General features: G+C 50.0%; 7 protein-coding genes across 7 annotated transcripts, besides 11 other annotated features; all 7 read left to right on the top strand.

Moving 5' to 3' along the window:
* Positions 1–302: 302 nt before the first annotated feature.
* Positions 303–323: a microsatellite.
* A 5-nt stretch (positions 324–328) lies between these two features.
* On the top strand, positions 329–2,050 carry TraAM80_08009 (uncharacterized protein; the record flags this gene model as incomplete). Its single annotated transcript, XM_029384773.1, has 1 exon — positions 329–2,050. One exon carries the CDS (start codon positions 329–331, stop codon positions 2,048–2,050), a length of 1,722 nt encoding a protein of 573 aa, XP_029235369.1.
* A 97-nt stretch (positions 2,051–2,147) lies between these two features.
* Positions 2,148–2,177: a sequence feature (A-rich).
* A 204-nt stretch (positions 2,178–2,381) lies between these two features.
* Positions 2,382–2,426: a sequence feature (A-rich).
* A 63-nt stretch (positions 2,427–2,489) lies between these two features.
* Positions 2,490–2,528: a microsatellite.
* A 117-nt stretch (positions 2,529–2,645) lies between these two features.
* Positions 2,646–3,581, top strand: TraAM80_08008 (leucine rich repeat containing 45; the record flags this gene model as incomplete). The annotated part of the gene is made up of 1 exon (XM_029384772.1): positions 2,646–3,581. One exon carries the CDS (start codon positions 2,646–2,648, stop codon positions 3,579–3,581), a length of 936 nt encoding a protein of 311 aa, XP_029235368.1.
* A 275-nt stretch (positions 3,582–3,856) lies between these two features.
* Positions 3,857–5,587, top strand: TraAM80_08007 (uncharacterized protein; the record flags this gene model as incomplete). Its single annotated transcript, XM_029384771.1, has 1 exon — positions 3,857–5,587. The coding sequence occupies one exon, from the start codon at positions 3,857–3,859 to the stop codon at positions 5,585–5,587; it is 1,731 nt and encodes a 576-aa protein (XP_029235367.1).
* A 38-nt stretch (positions 5,588–5,625) lies between these two features.
* Positions 5,626–5,669: a sequence feature (A-rich).
* Positions 5,670–6,086: 417 nt separating this feature from the next.
* Positions 6,087–6,151: a microsatellite.
* A 128-nt stretch (positions 6,152–6,279) lies between these two features.
* On the top strand, positions 6,280–7,506 carry TraAM80_08006 (uncharacterized protein; the record flags this gene model as incomplete). The annotated part of the gene is made up of 1 exon (XM_029384770.1): positions 6,280–7,506. The coding sequence occupies one exon, from the start codon at positions 6,280–6,282 to the stop codon at positions 7,504–7,506; it is 1,227 nt and encodes a 408-aa protein (XP_029235366.1).
* A 159-nt stretch (positions 7,507–7,665) lies between these two features.
* Positions 7,666–7,717: a sequence feature (A-rich).
* A 215-nt stretch (positions 7,718–7,932) lies between these two features.
* Positions 7,933–7,958: a microsatellite.
* Positions 7,959–8,058: 100 nt separating this feature from the next.
* TraAM80_08005 (uncharacterized protein) lies at positions 8,059–9,660 on the top strand (the record flags this gene model as incomplete). The annotated part of the gene is made up of 1 exon (XM_029384769.1): positions 8,059–9,660. The coding sequence occupies one exon, from the start codon at positions 8,059–8,061 to the stop codon at positions 9,658–9,660; it is 1,602 nt and encodes a 533-aa protein (XP_029235365.1).
* Positions 9,661–9,896: 236 nt separating this feature from the next.
* Positions 9,897–9,941: a microsatellite.
* Positions 9,942–10,456: 515 nt separating this feature from the next.
* Positions 10,457–10,483: a sequence feature (G-rich).
* Positions 10,484–10,752: 269 nt separating this feature from the next.
* Positions 10,753–10,775: a microsatellite.
* Positions 10,776–10,949: 174 nt separating this feature from the next.
* TraAM80_08004 (translation initiation factor 2A) lies at positions 10,950–12,545 on the top strand (the record flags this gene model as incomplete). Its single annotated transcript, XM_029384768.1, has 1 exon — positions 10,950–12,545. One exon carries the CDS (start codon positions 10,950–10,952, stop codon positions 12,543–12,545), a length of 1,596 nt encoding a protein of 531 aa, XP_029235364.1.
* An 836-nt stretch (positions 12,546–13,381) lies between these two features.
* TraAM80_08003 (uncharacterized protein) lies at positions 13,382–13,840 on the top strand (the record flags this gene model as incomplete). The annotated part of the gene is made up of 1 exon (XM_029384767.1): positions 13,382–13,840. A coding segment is annotated over one exon (459 nt), but the record flags the coding sequence as incomplete, so codon positions are not given.

Genomic DNA, 13,840 nt, shown 5'->3' with positions numbered 1-13,840 from the left:
GGACAGAAAAAACTACAATAACAAAGAGTAGAAATGAGTGGCTTTTATGTGTTTTTTTATACTTTTTTCGGAATTCTCTGCGGGCTCATGAAAGGAAGCAATGAAACATAGTATTTTTTTGTTTGTTTTTTGATCTATACTCCACGCTGCTTGACTCCCTCATTCCGTTAAAAGTGACTCTGTGTGATTTTTTTCTTTTTTTTGTCATGTATTATTTGGCAATATTATGCATGTATATACACCTTCTGCCCTCCCACAAACAAACTAACAAAAACTTTAAAGTGAGGGCAAGGTGGCTACTCTGTGTGTGTGTGTGTGTGCGTCCGTTATGCAGACGGCCTTCATTCTGCAGCGCCTCTTGACGGAGGAAGGAGCTTTTTTCCATTCTGCAATGCAGGTGAGGCCCATCTCTTCCATGGGTGGTGGTTACGGTGTGGTGGCCGCGGCGCCATTGAAGCCCGGTACATTTCTTGCAAAGATACCACGGCGCTCTATGATCACGGCTAGCAAGGCACGTCGTTATTTAGCATATTTCGAATACCGTCAGAGACATGTTCTCCCTGAAAACAATCTACTGTCCAACAAAACCGTTCCTGAAGCAGCCTTGGCAAGCGTTGAAAGAGAGCTATCGCAGACTCTTTCTCCAGCAAACACCATTATTTGTTACCTGCTTTTGACTGCGGCACAATGCGGTCGGTTTCATGTCCCACTTACTCAAAATGGCACGGATGTGGCTGCTGCTAGTAGCAGGAAAAGGGATGAACAGCTCTGTCAGAGTGATCATGCGTGGATGAAGACCTGGATACTCTCGCTTCCTACCCATTACGATAATCTTCTGGAGCTGCGTCCAGAAAAGGAGGATGGGGAAGTTTCTTCAGGCCTTGATAAGGCTGCCAAAATGTGTTCTTCGCCTGATGCATATCTCCACCCTTACCTACAGTTTGAGCGGCATCGTTGTAAGGTGCTGCAAGAGCAGGCGAAGGTTGAGGCGGAATTTCGGTTGTGCCAGTCGGTGCTATCCGTTTTACAAACGTTGCCACATCCTGAGGGTGGAGGGGCACCAGTATCAGCTACATTGGATCAGTTTCTTTGGGCTTACAACACCCTGATGACTCGTGGTTTCTCGTACGATCGAGAGGTTTGGAGCCTTATGCCGTGGGTGGATTACTTTAACTACGCTTTTACCAGCAATGCCACAATGAAGTACGATGAAAGACGCGAAGCATACGTGTTTGAAACACTTTTTCCCATTGAAGAAGGGGAACAAATTCTACTGCACTATGGTGCCTATACCGACATGGAGTTGCTGCTGTGGTATGGTTTTACCCTTACCCCAGGTTTATTCCCTGAATTTACCAGGGGCACTACACTAGAAGAACGAGGTCAGATACTGCGAATGCTTTTGCGTGAAGATCTAGAACCAATGAATGCTGCTGAAGCTTGTTTTTCCCATCGCGATGGTGTGTGGCTAGACGCCGTAAACAGGGCTTTGGGCTATTCTTTCTCACCATGGGCCGATGCGGACGGATCCTATCCTCCTTCTAGACCACGTGAGTCATGGCTAGAACTCCTCCTTTCTGCGTACATGAGGCTGGTAAATGTGAGTAGTGCTGACAACCACAAGTATTATTTCCCCCCTGCAGCAGAGGCAGCGAATGTACTTGCAAAGACAATTATGGGGACACCGACGCAGCACTCACTTCCACCCAAACTAACTGCCTACGATTGTCGTCTGGGAGCACGAGGCCCATCGCCATCTATGCTGCGTCTTCTGAAATACGCTAGCCGAATTTGTTCCACCTCTAACGGAGCGACGCGTTTAACCCCAGCTGACGTTTTGCGAGCTATTTGTTGGGCAGAACTGTTTTGTAATTCTGGTTCAGGGATTGAATCGTTATTACTTACAAATGGGACGGTTGCACCGCTACAAGGCGGTGCAAAGGCCATGGCGTGTCAGGCGTCGTTGGATGCTGTCGTGCTCCTGCACTTTCTGGCGGTGGAGGCGACCGAGGACGAATTGCGCATCTACCTTTCGAGGGAATGCGGGTAAGCGGAGATGGGGACCACATTACCGATTAAACATGCGAAGGCGTTGCCTAATTGGAAGAGGGCGTAAGCGGGCGGGGGGTGGGGGACTTAAATTAATCTTTGTTCTTTTTTTTTACCTTTTTTTTTTTGTAGATGCCATGGGAAGCATCTCACCCTCTCCCTCCCTTTCTACGCCTGTAATGAATGCCATGGCTTCTACTTCTGTCGGCAGTCGCAAGGCAGGGAAAGGGTTGCCAGTGACCATCCCCGTTGAATCTTGTTCTCTATGTAGTTATTATTGAACTTTTTATGACGAGACATTCGCAGGGCTCACATTTTTCAATCGCCTTCTGTTTTGTTTGTGTTTTTGTGGTTTTTCTGCCTTTGCTTTTTGTGTTGTGCTGCGACGCTTTTGCGCGCCTGCATATATGCCGTGGGAGGATGGAGCTGAAGTCTGCTTAAAAGAAAGAAAGAAGAAAAGAAACAAAGGGGGAAAAAAACTGGTGCATAAATTATAATATTTCCTTTTTTATTTTTTATTTGTTGTTGTTGTTGCTAAACACCTCATCTTTTTGTTGTTGTTGTTTGTGTTTCGTGTAACACGCAGGCGTAGAGGAATGCCAGAGCCTGATGATTCTGCCGTCCAGGAAAGAGTTGCTAATGACGGCAGCAACGCCAATAGTGGTCACTGTTTAGAAGTTTTTCTCGCCATGTATGCCTCGCAATGCAAAAAGTCTGCCACCGAGATGAACCCTCGTGCGCTGCAGGCTGCTGTTGCGATGCAAGAAGCTATTGACCAATCAAAAAGGGAAGTATCCGACACGGGCATAAATGCAATAGGGGCAACATATACTCTCCATGCCGTGCCACTTGGCCTTAGCGGCTCACAGACACTTTTCCCATCCATTGCTTGCATGCCTCTTGTCAAGCTCGATCTTACTGACTGCTATTTGGGCGATGCAGGCACTCGCACCCTGGCAGAGTTGTTGAGCACAAGTTCCCGTTGTGGACATGTGATGCGCGTTATTTATCTAGGTGGTGTTGGTATCACAGATGCTTCACCGCTGGCGTGTTTCGTGACAGCAGCCTATCATTTGCAGCTGCTTGATGTCTCTCGCAACAGAATTGGTACACAACCACATGGCTTGGCGGTGCTGTGCGCGGCGATGCAGCACCACAAATCGATACGGGAGGTGAATCTGAGTGACAACCTAATAAGCGGTTCGTGCACCGTGAGTGTGCGGGCAATTGCGGAGTGGGTGGTGTGCGCTGGCCACGGCGACGTTTTGCATCGCATTGATTTGCGTTTTAACACGATGGGGATGCTGCGGGAGGTTGGCGGTGTTGCCGTTCCGGCAACGACGAAAGTGACACGCCTCATCTATGGCACACATTCACTTGTGGATGCGCTCTTGTTTAACAACACACTGGAATCCCTTGAACTTTACGGCAACGCTCTTTCAGCCGATGTTCTTGATGTCGTGGGAGCCAAGTTGGCTGTCAACAAGCGTACGAAGGAGATTCTTCGTAAATCGCTCGCGCAAGTGGCGTAGGGCGGGGGCGAGGAATACCGATACACACACGCAACACGGAAGTTGCAACATCAACTTCAAGAGGCTCAGATGACGAGAGTGTAGACACATGATAGATATATTCCATCTTTTTACCCTTATTGTATGCAGGCGGGGGTACGTTGTATTTTGGAGGTGGTGTTTGTTTTCTTTTCACAGACTTTTCTCTCTCCCTTTGAGGAACCCACTTCCTCCAGGGTCGTACCACCGTCCAAGGCAGAAGGAGAAGCAAGAAAGAACTGAGAAGAAACCGTTCCATGAGCTCGAAGGCCCAATCGACGCCACAGCGGGTGCACGGCGCAGCCACCACTGCTGTTGTCACGGAGCCTGTGGCTGCCGCGCTGCCGCCGAGGAAGGTGGCAGAGTTGGTTCGACAGCTGGCAGAGTCTCAGTATGAGGCACAACAACTCCACCAGCGGATGGAGTTGTTGCAGCGGGAAAACGCCTCACTTCACGCTGCCATTTTGCGCCGACATGACGCGGTTAGCATCGAAAGCGTCGCGCCGTCCCAGCAAAAACTATCCCCCAACTTTAAACAGCAGCAGCAACTACGGAGAGGTGAGGGCGAGGAGTCTCCCGCAGGGGTGGAAAGAGATACCACTGCGACACATAGGACTTCTGTAAAGACTCCAGCATTTATAGACCGAGTAATGTCAGTTGTACCGAAGGCGCAGGCGCCATTTGCACTCGAAGCGACGGGGGCACTCTTGACGCCGCCATGTTCTTTTTTGAAGGCAGATGACGAGCCGCCTGCAGTAGGCACTCAACGCTCTTCTCATGTGGACTCTTGCTGGAAGAGGAAGTACGCAAAGCTGAAGCGTGTTCATGAGAAGACGCTTAGAGAGCGTGATGAGCAGCTTGCGGAGGTGCAGCAGCTGGTCTATCAGATTCACGCGGAGCATGATGAGCTGCGGCATCGTCATGAGCGGGAACGCCTGCAGCAACAACTGGGGCTGGAATCAAAGAACCGAATGTTACTAGAGGCGAAAGCGGATTCTCTTGAAAAAGAGACATTGGCATGGCGACAGCGATTTTTGCGTTTGCTAGAAGGGTCCACGCAGCTGCGGAATCCAGTGATGGCGCCAGAAGTGACGCCATCACTTAGTGACGCTTGTGACAGGGAAAACCCTCCATCTCGTCCGGATGGTTTGAACCAGACAGATCGTTCTTTTGTGTGGACGGAGAGTGCACTTGCTTCCGTGCTGAATACACACACATCCCCGCAGATTGCAGGTGATTTGCCTGGTTGTTGTAATGGCGATACCGTAAGGAAGAAGATGAATGATGTGGAGCAGTTGTACCGGCAGCTGCAGCAGCAGAGAGGAGAGGATGTAGTCAATTCAGTTGGTTCACTTGGAATTCAGAATGCTTCTTTACGATCGTTTACTGCGATTTGCAGGCGCTCCATTGCTGTACAAGTGAGACCATCCACCACAACCGCAACCTCGCAGACAGAGACGCGTGGTCGGAGGTCTGTAGGCACATTCGTGGATGTTGGCAACCAGAATAACGAGGTAGTTAAGGATATGCTGCACTCTGCGGGGGAGCCAGAGCTGACACAGCACGGTGCTCAAAAGAAAATTTCCACCATTTCTGATAGGAATATAGCAGAGCTACCACAATCTCATTTTTCCGAAACCTTAAAGAGTTCGCATCCAGTCTGTGCGTTGCAGCCTGCGCAGCAGAAGAGTCTGCAGCATCACGTTTATTACTCTTTGAATCAGGCGCATGGAATGGGCAACAACCGCCAACCATCTTCCTCGCCCTTAGTTGGGCTTGCGAAGGAACGAAAGCTTTTCTTGACCAATTTTGCTTTTCCTGTAGCTTCTTCTTCTGCCTGCATGACGAGTTTTGGGACTGTTCCTGACGGCGATCAGGCGGAACGAGATCGTCTTGAAGCGGACATCCGAAGGCATGATCAACTTCTAGAATCCGTAGCGAAACTGCAGCGACAAGCTCAGCGTGTTGCCAAGACACCATCGTTTTAGGGACGTGTGCGTTTACACTGCGTATTAGTGTCACGGGCTTTATTTGTTTCCCTGTTTTTTGTTTTTTTTGTTTGTTTTGTTTTGGTGTACCGTTGGTGAAGAGCACAGTTATTTATGTGCCTCTGCGTGTTATAACTCTCTTGTGTTCTCTATTCTCTTGGTTTCAGTATTGTTATTCTTGTTACTGTGAGATGTGGGATCAAGAGTGAGCGATATTTCGCTATCTCTTTTTCCGTGTACATTGTCTACCCTTTTCAGTGTGGCAGACCTCATTTCTTCTTGAGAGTATCAGCTGGAAGGTCCTTTTGTCTTTGTTCCCTATCTTTTATGAAGATAATCTTTCACGTGTATTCATCTCCTTGCGTGTGAATACGTACATACTCGTCAATAGATGTGTGTGTGCCTGGCATGCAGTTGTGACTCCGCTGTTTCGTGAGCTACGGATAGTTTTCTTGCGTTTGATACGATGCCCGTATAGATCTACGGTGACTTTTATTTCTGTGTGTATGCGTGTGTGTGTGGTGCTTCTTTACAGTACTTTTTTTTTTTGTGTGCGTGTGTGTGCTTTGTTCCTTCTGTCTGCTGGGTCCCCGCCCACCGCTTTGCGCGTAGGAGATTTATAGGGTTTTCTTCCTCCGGGGGAGTTGCGTTTTTGGTTTTGTGGCTTTTGTGTGGCGCGAGTGCCGTCATTCATGTCGACAAATTCACGGACCCACGAAACGATAAACGCGGTACCTCTCCACGGAGCGGCCGCCAGTGAGGTGGCCGTTCCGCTTGACGGGAGCGAGAATTTTCAGAGCATCACTGCCGACGCACATGATATGCTCCTGTGTGCACAGACAGAGAGAGATATGAATGCGTGCAGGGGACATCAGGCGAGCAACGTCGATGACTGTGTTTCCTTCGGTGACTTTTTCTTTCACGGTCTTTCACCTGAGGGAGGTGGTGACGCGGCACAGCCCGCTGTGTTTGAGGGCTTTTGCTTTGACGACATCTGCGGCGATGGCGCATGGCCAGCGAGCGCCATGGCGGTAGGCACCACACCTGGAGAGACTGCCGAGGAGAGCAATCATCCAACTACACTGCCCTTGTTTGACTTTCTTCTTTCCGAAGATGCCACCTCCACAGCTATGACGGAGGCTGTGAACAGAGACACAGAAGAAGAAAGGGCGCTCCGCGTGGAATCGGGTGTGGCGCGTCCAAACAGCGGTGTGAGGGGTGACGCTTCTGCACCCCTTGCTGTTTCTACGGAAGTGCCACGACGCCCAGCGCCACAAGAAACGAAAAAGGTGTTGGGAGAAATCACTGGCCATTTTTCTTCCACCACAACTGACATCACTGAGGCGGTATCCATGGCGCCTGCCGATCTCGGCAACCACAGTACCCGCCGAAGTAGCGGCGGAAACAATACTCCCGTTGAGGTCACCAATGTGACGAAGGAGGTGGTGAATAACGTCTCCTCTCTTCCATTTGGTCCACTGCGGCAGTCACTCAAACTCAATGACACCTCTGTCTCCTCCGCTGTGGAAAGCGCGACAACAACTGTGGGAGCGGCTCCACGTGTGCCGCGGGAAAGTGTAGATAAGTTGCTGCGGCGTGCAGATTATATTCTTTCTGACGGAGGCCCTGCCGACGCTGTGCAGGACGCTGCCGACGGAGGGAGTGAACGTAACGGTAATCAATCGGATATTCTCTTCAGCGCGCAGGTTTCCCACTGGCTACGAAGATGCGTGGAGGTGCAGGAGGCTTCTTTGGCCGCTGTGGCGGACCTTCAACTACGAACGACACAGACAATACGACTGTTCAGTGCCCACTCAGGACTTTCTTCTGCACTCGGGCCGCAATACAGTAGAACACCCGTTGTTTTAACACTTCCACTTGTACTTCCGCTGATGGAGTCCCTTCTTGAGGAAGACTGAGCGCTTTTGGCTTCCAGAGGCGGGATAGAAACACTCGCGTCCGCATCTTCACACGCTGCGACTTCATGCACACGAAAGAGGTACAAGTCAATGAAAGACAGAGTTTTGCCTGTTATATATACATATATTTGTCACTAATGGAAGAAGGAGGGGTGTATGTTTTTTTTTGTTTATTTTATTTTTTTGTTTTTTGTAACTTTTTTTGGTTTTTGAGTCAAATTTATTTTTTTCTCGTCTGGGGGGTCCTTGCGAAGGGTATGTGTGTGTGTGTTTCTTCCTGTCATGCCTGAATGTCCTGTGGGTTTCTTTTTTGCCCATTCAAGAGTACATTTCAAAAGATGATTCTACCATTGTTTGTTTCTGCCTTAATATTTTGCCTGCTTCTCACTGCATTTTTTGTTTTTATCATTGATGTTGCCTCCTGAGGTGTGTGTGTGTGTGTGACTCTGTGTAGCAGGCAGCATTTTTTGGGGGGAACAAAGAGAGCAAAAAGAGGAAGAGGAAAGTTCAGGTGAACGTGGAGTTGCGGTGCGGAGTAGTCAGAGGCAATCAATGGACGGCGTGCAGTACCAAATAGAGCAGCTACAGTACGCTCTTGGGCAGCTAGACCCGCATCGCATGCTGGCGCCAGAGGACGCCTCTCAGCTGCAAATGGGTCTTGCGAACACAGCAGCAATTGCCCGTCGTGTGGTGGAGCGGCAATCCCGCCGAACGTTTCCGATGCGTCTGACAGGTGTTAGCGTGTCTACCAACGTTCGACCTACTCTTCCTGGCGTGAGCCCCCTCGCCACCTCCTCGTCTTCAGGAGAGGTGCATCGGCAGGAGCCGTCACACGCCCTCAGGAGTGACCCAACATCTACTGGGGTGAAGAGGAGTGGTGCAGGGGAGTCATTGCCGCAGCAGGGTGACAGAGGGAGGGAGGGGGAATGCTTCTACGAGACCGTTCTTACCGTCGCCACGCAGCACAGAGTTTCAGTGAACGAGATCCGTCGCTACAATCCACAGTTGTCAGAGTACAAAGATGAGGATGTACTTCCAAAAAATACATACATCAAGATGAAGCTGCAAATGAGTCCACGCCTCCAGTATGAGGACAACACGGAACAGTCACGGGTTGATTCTCGTGTAGAAACACGGCAAACTCACCCCGAGGCCACAGCGTCGACAGAGCTCCCTATGCCGCTAGCACCATTACCGGCTACTCAGGAGGCACTGCGCCGTCCCATGAATTTGCAAGTCATGCTGATGCGAGGTGGCGAGAAGTCTCCACTCCGTGACTCTCAGACGGACAACACGGACTCACCGGGTGGACCACTGATGCAACTACCCTCTCCTTCCCCTGACAGAGTGGGCTTATCGAGAGGAGGAAATTCCACCAACCACGTCATCGCAAGTGAACTCCACGACAATAGCTATACAACTGACATAAATTCAGTGCACTCTACCATTGCACCGGAGGCTACTGTTGCTATTGCTGCTGCTGCTGCCACTGTTGAGGGTGCCAGCAATTATCCCGCTGTGACAGGGGTTTTCAAGGGCAGGTTGAGTGCCAGGAGCCCAGCTGAGGTGAACAGCGCGGCATTTGAGGCTGCTTCAAATTCTCTTTGCGCCTTGAAGCTGGCCAAGCCCCCGCTCACTCAACGCAAGAGTACCGTGTCCTCTGCTAATACCCATACTATTTCACGATATACAAACCCGCTGTGGGCCGGCGATCGTGATCATTCCTTCACGACGGACTCGTCTTCCTTTCACTCTACCCCTACACCTACACCTACCCCAAACGTGTCGCCGCAGCCAAACAAAAAGAAAAATTTGGAAGAGTCTGCAAGAGCAAGGAGGGGCGGATTGGTGCCCACACTACCCCCACCCTCATCGCTGGAAACAAAAAGTGAGTGGCAAACGATGGTTCCTGCAGCAGAGGCGTTACTAGAAGATAGTTCTTTTGAGAGCAAAGGGTTGTCGCCGATTGCAAAGACGTCTCCCCAGCCTATTGAGAGCGACGATGAGTATGACACTCTGAATTCTATCGCCTTGAAGTACAACGTTACCATCAAGGTTGTACTGCAGTGGAATCCGTACTTGATGGCATACGAGGCAGATGACCCGTTGCCGGCGAATTTACCTATTTTACTCCCGGTGCCGCAGAAGAACTGACCTTTGTACCTCGCGGCTGTCGTCTCTACCTACGTTTTAAGCCTTCGCCCCCCTCCCCCCCCCCTTTCTATGACTAAGAGGCCGGATTTCGAAGGAGGGGTGACGACTTGGCACGAGCAAACCAACGAGATGAAGGACAAAAAGAAGATTTAGAATGTTTTTTTTATATTTTAGTTATTTAGCTATTTTGTTGTAGAAACGTGAGGAGGAGGAATTTATGGTTCTATGATAGAGTGTATATTATATATATACGTATAATATATACATATAATATATATATAAGCGGTATAGAGGGCTGCGGTGTGTCTTGTTGTTTTTTTTTTGCATGAATGGGGGAAGGCGGGGCAGTGCAATCGTGTCTGCAAATGCACTGGCTCGTACAACATGCAACGTTTTCGGCGGCCACATGTACATATCACGTGCCTAGTTTCATATGCTGATGTAGTTTTAGCTTGATGCGCCTTCGCATGTGAATCCGCGTGGAGGTGTCAAACAATCGCGACGGCAGAAGAATGGGGGAGTCTGACGTCTATAAATGACAGCGGGAAGAAGACAGAGCGAAGCTACGTGGGAAGGAAAGATCAGCTCCTGGCATAAGAATAAGAGTATCGGCAGCGAAGCATGCGCAAGTAGAACGGAGGATTTTCTTAGAGGGGACAAAGAGAAGGAGGGGGGCATGTGCCTACACCTATTTATCCCAGCCAGAGTGAGGTAAAGCGTGCCAGGATGAATGTTTTACCTCCACTGATGATTAATGCGTTTTTGTTTTTAGCTTTTCGTCACTTCTCACTTCCAAACCCACCCACCCACACCCACACACGCAAATATTTCCCCGCTTGATTTTCCCTTCCACGTGCTGCCGGAGAATTCAGTCGAGTAGCGCTGCGGATCACAACAGAGTGGCGTGAGGCCATGCGAGTGGGATCAGAGGTATTAACTTTTTACAACAGGACGGGCAGGAAGAAGTAAGTGTTTCGAGAAATTTGAAACAAATAAAAACGGTTATTATTTTTCTTTTTTTGAAGTAACACGTTGTGTAGCAGAGCTGTCTGCAGTAAAGGATGTGTGGGGTTTAGTATGTGTGAGTGTGAGTATATATATATATATATGTATATGTGCTTGCGTGCCTCTAGAACTTAGCGGGTATCTGTTTCCTCTTCTTTTTTTTTTTTACTCCCCCTGCTGCTGCACTCACCTCCTACTGCAATGTTTCTTCTACACAGTGTTTGCACCAGTCAAGGAAGAGAACACCTTTTTGTTTTATTTTGCGTCTTTCTGTTCCTACAGTTATGCAGCCGCCTGCTGTTGCAACGCATCCCGTCGGTGCTGCAGCGCTTCCCATAATTCTTCGGAAGGATGACAATCTTGTTCTTGCCACTTTCTCTGAACAGCAGCGCATACTGACGGAGGTGGAAAGCACACTTATGACTGGCGACTATCGTGAGTGTGAGGTGCAATTTAATCCTGTGAAGAGGACTGCCTTTGCCCATGCTACGACGATGCATGTGCGCTACAGTGAGTTGGTGCCGACGCAAGATGCAACTGCATGGGGGCTGAGACTGCTTTTTGAAGTTGAGGAGCGGAACGTTGTGGCGTTGTCGTTCTCGACACTTGGTACAATACTTGTGACGTACGCTATGATGGACAGCAAGCGGCCGGAGGGCAACATGTCACTCTACGATGTTTCTACGGGAAATCTGCTTCGCCGCTGTGTGCAGGCCCGCTGGCCTGGCATGGTGTGGTCAAGTGAGGAATTGTATTGCGTTCGTCCAGTGCAAGGATTTCTCCACGTGATGGATGGTAACCTTCGCCGGGAGGATGTGCCGGTGCTCGCAAAGATGGATCTTCATCTGCCGCAAGACAAGGAGATTGAGTTGTCAATGTGCCCGGGCAATATCCCTCTACTTGCTCTTTTTAAACCCTTTCACAAACAAGTACAAGGCACGCTGTTTATCTACCGACTCCCTAACCTCTTGGAGGGTGCGATGTATCAGGTGCCATTTGGTCGTGCAGAGTCGGCAACAGTGCTTTGGAGTCGGTCTGGAAACCATTTGGCACTGCAGGTCAAATCTGAGAGTGACAAGAGCGGTAAGAGCTACTACGGCACTGTGAGATTCTTTCTTGTAAATGTGATTGATCGCAGTGTAAAAGAGATTAAGTTCCCTAACGGGGAGTCCGTACATGACTGTCAGTGGAGTCCAAGCACTGATCAAGTCATGGTGATTCATGGCACGATGCCACGCAACAAGACGACACTATACGACAAGGCCGGCGTGGCGCTTATGACGTTTGACGAGGCGCCTCGAAACGTTATTCTTTGGGCGCCGAATGGCCGTTTTTGTGCGTTGGGTGGCACAGGGAATCTTGCAGGGGATTTTGTGTTCTATGACCTGCACCCTGCAGAGGGAAACGAGGGGATCATGAAGGTTAATCATAACGACAAAAACAAGATGACACCCACGACTTTGAAGCCTGCAGCAGCGGCGGCGATATCGGTGGGTGGGTTTAATGAGAAGAGCAGCGTGCAGACGTGGGCCCCCGACTCGCACAACTTTCTCTGTGCTACTGTCTTCACCCGTCTACGTATTGATAACAAACTTGTTTTTTTCAAGAAAAATGGCGAGCACCTGATGACTCAGAAGTATCCCTTTCTTTATGGTGCTTACTGGGTGCAAACGCAGGACACAAACTTGTACCCTCAGCGTCCAGCTTCGCCGTGCAGGGAGACGAATAGACCCGCCAAACCGCAACCGTACAGACCACCTCATGCAAGTGCAGCAGCTGCAGCACTTTTGCGCCGGCCAGATTCCTCTACACCCAAGCAAGGTAAACCCGCAGGTCCTCCTGGTGCTACAGTTGTAGTGCAGAAAAAGAAGAAACGGTGACGGATGCTTTTCTGTTTAACATCTTTATTATGTCGCTTTTGTGAGGGCGTGACTTTTTTTCTTTGGCATTGCTCCGAATAAGACGGGAATTTCATTTCTCTTCTCGTAGATCGTTTTAAACTTTAAGCGGGTGAGAGAACAGTCAAGCTTGGCCCTGCAGTCTCTACTCACTAACAGTGCTGCTGCTCATGGGCAAGGAGTTTTTGCCTTTTCATCCCCATTAGACACGCCCTTTTTTTTGTTGCTATTTTTTCTCTCCGTGGTGGGAAAAGGCAGCCTTTTGTTGCACTTGTCTTCACCACTCCTCCTACCTTCTTATTGTCGATGGTGCGGTTGCTTTATTGGTGCTGCCGAGCAGAAGTAGTAGTTGCAAGGTCGAGAAAAAAACAAAAACAACAAGAAGCAAAATAATGTGTTGAGTGGGGTGACGCCTGTTGTATTGCGGAGCCGAACAATTGAAAAGGGCAGCTGCGCGGAGGTGGGCATGGATGGAGTTTATCACGGCAACTGGTCCCGGTTTGCAGGTGAGCCTGAGGATGAAGTAAATGGCTAGGCGACGGCGCGGACTCCATGCGTAGCCGAAAGAGGGTTGAACGTGTGGCTCTCGGGGAAATGTTGGTGTTATCTCTGATGGTCATCAGGACGACAACTTATTTGCACGAGTGTGTTCTGGGGCCTCGCAATGTGCGTGGAGCCAGGGAAACCTGGGTGGAAGCAAAATAAGGGCGCGAGCCCACCACCTCACAGAAAATGCCGAATACTCTGCAGAGTTGGCAAGATATGACGCCCTAATTCCACAACTTTTCTGAAGATGATGGGCCGTTTTGCGTTGGCCGATGTCTCTGGCCAACTCGACGGCAAGCGTGTGCGTGTGGTGGATGCCCCGTGGCCGTCCATTGTGGGGCGCGAGTTCTGGCTGGACACAAGCTGGGACGAGCACTGGTTTCTGTTTCACGACGACAGCGCTTTACAGGTGGCGGGGCGACCGAGCGAGCAGGACGTGGTGGAGCGCAGTGACAGGGGATTGGTGGAGGGACGCCGCGTGGCGACAGTGCGGATACTGGAGTAGGTGCAGAGACAACAATACTCACTTCCATATGGAACTGGAATACGGCGTGTCGACATGCGGAAAATGGACTGTTGGACACGATCTTTGCTTTGGAAGTGTGGAGAAGGCAATGCCGTCACCAACGCAACGACAGACGCCGTCTGCTGGACGCAGTGGTGGCATTGGTAGTACACCTTTTTATGACCACGCCAATTTGTTCTCCTACCATGCGTGCTTGTGTGTGTGT

This window comes from Trypanosoma rangeli, assembly GCF_003719475.1.
Source record: "Trypanosoma rangeli strain AM80 chromosome Unknown Tra_15.4_contig_00364, whole genome shotgun sequence".
NCBI classification, from domain to species: Eukaryota; Euglenozoa; class Kinetoplastea; order Trypanosomatida; family Trypanosomatidae; genus Trypanosoma; species Trypanosoma rangeli.
Note: the sequence above shows the minus strand (reverse complement) of the source record. Positions and strands in the feature narration are given on the sequence as shown.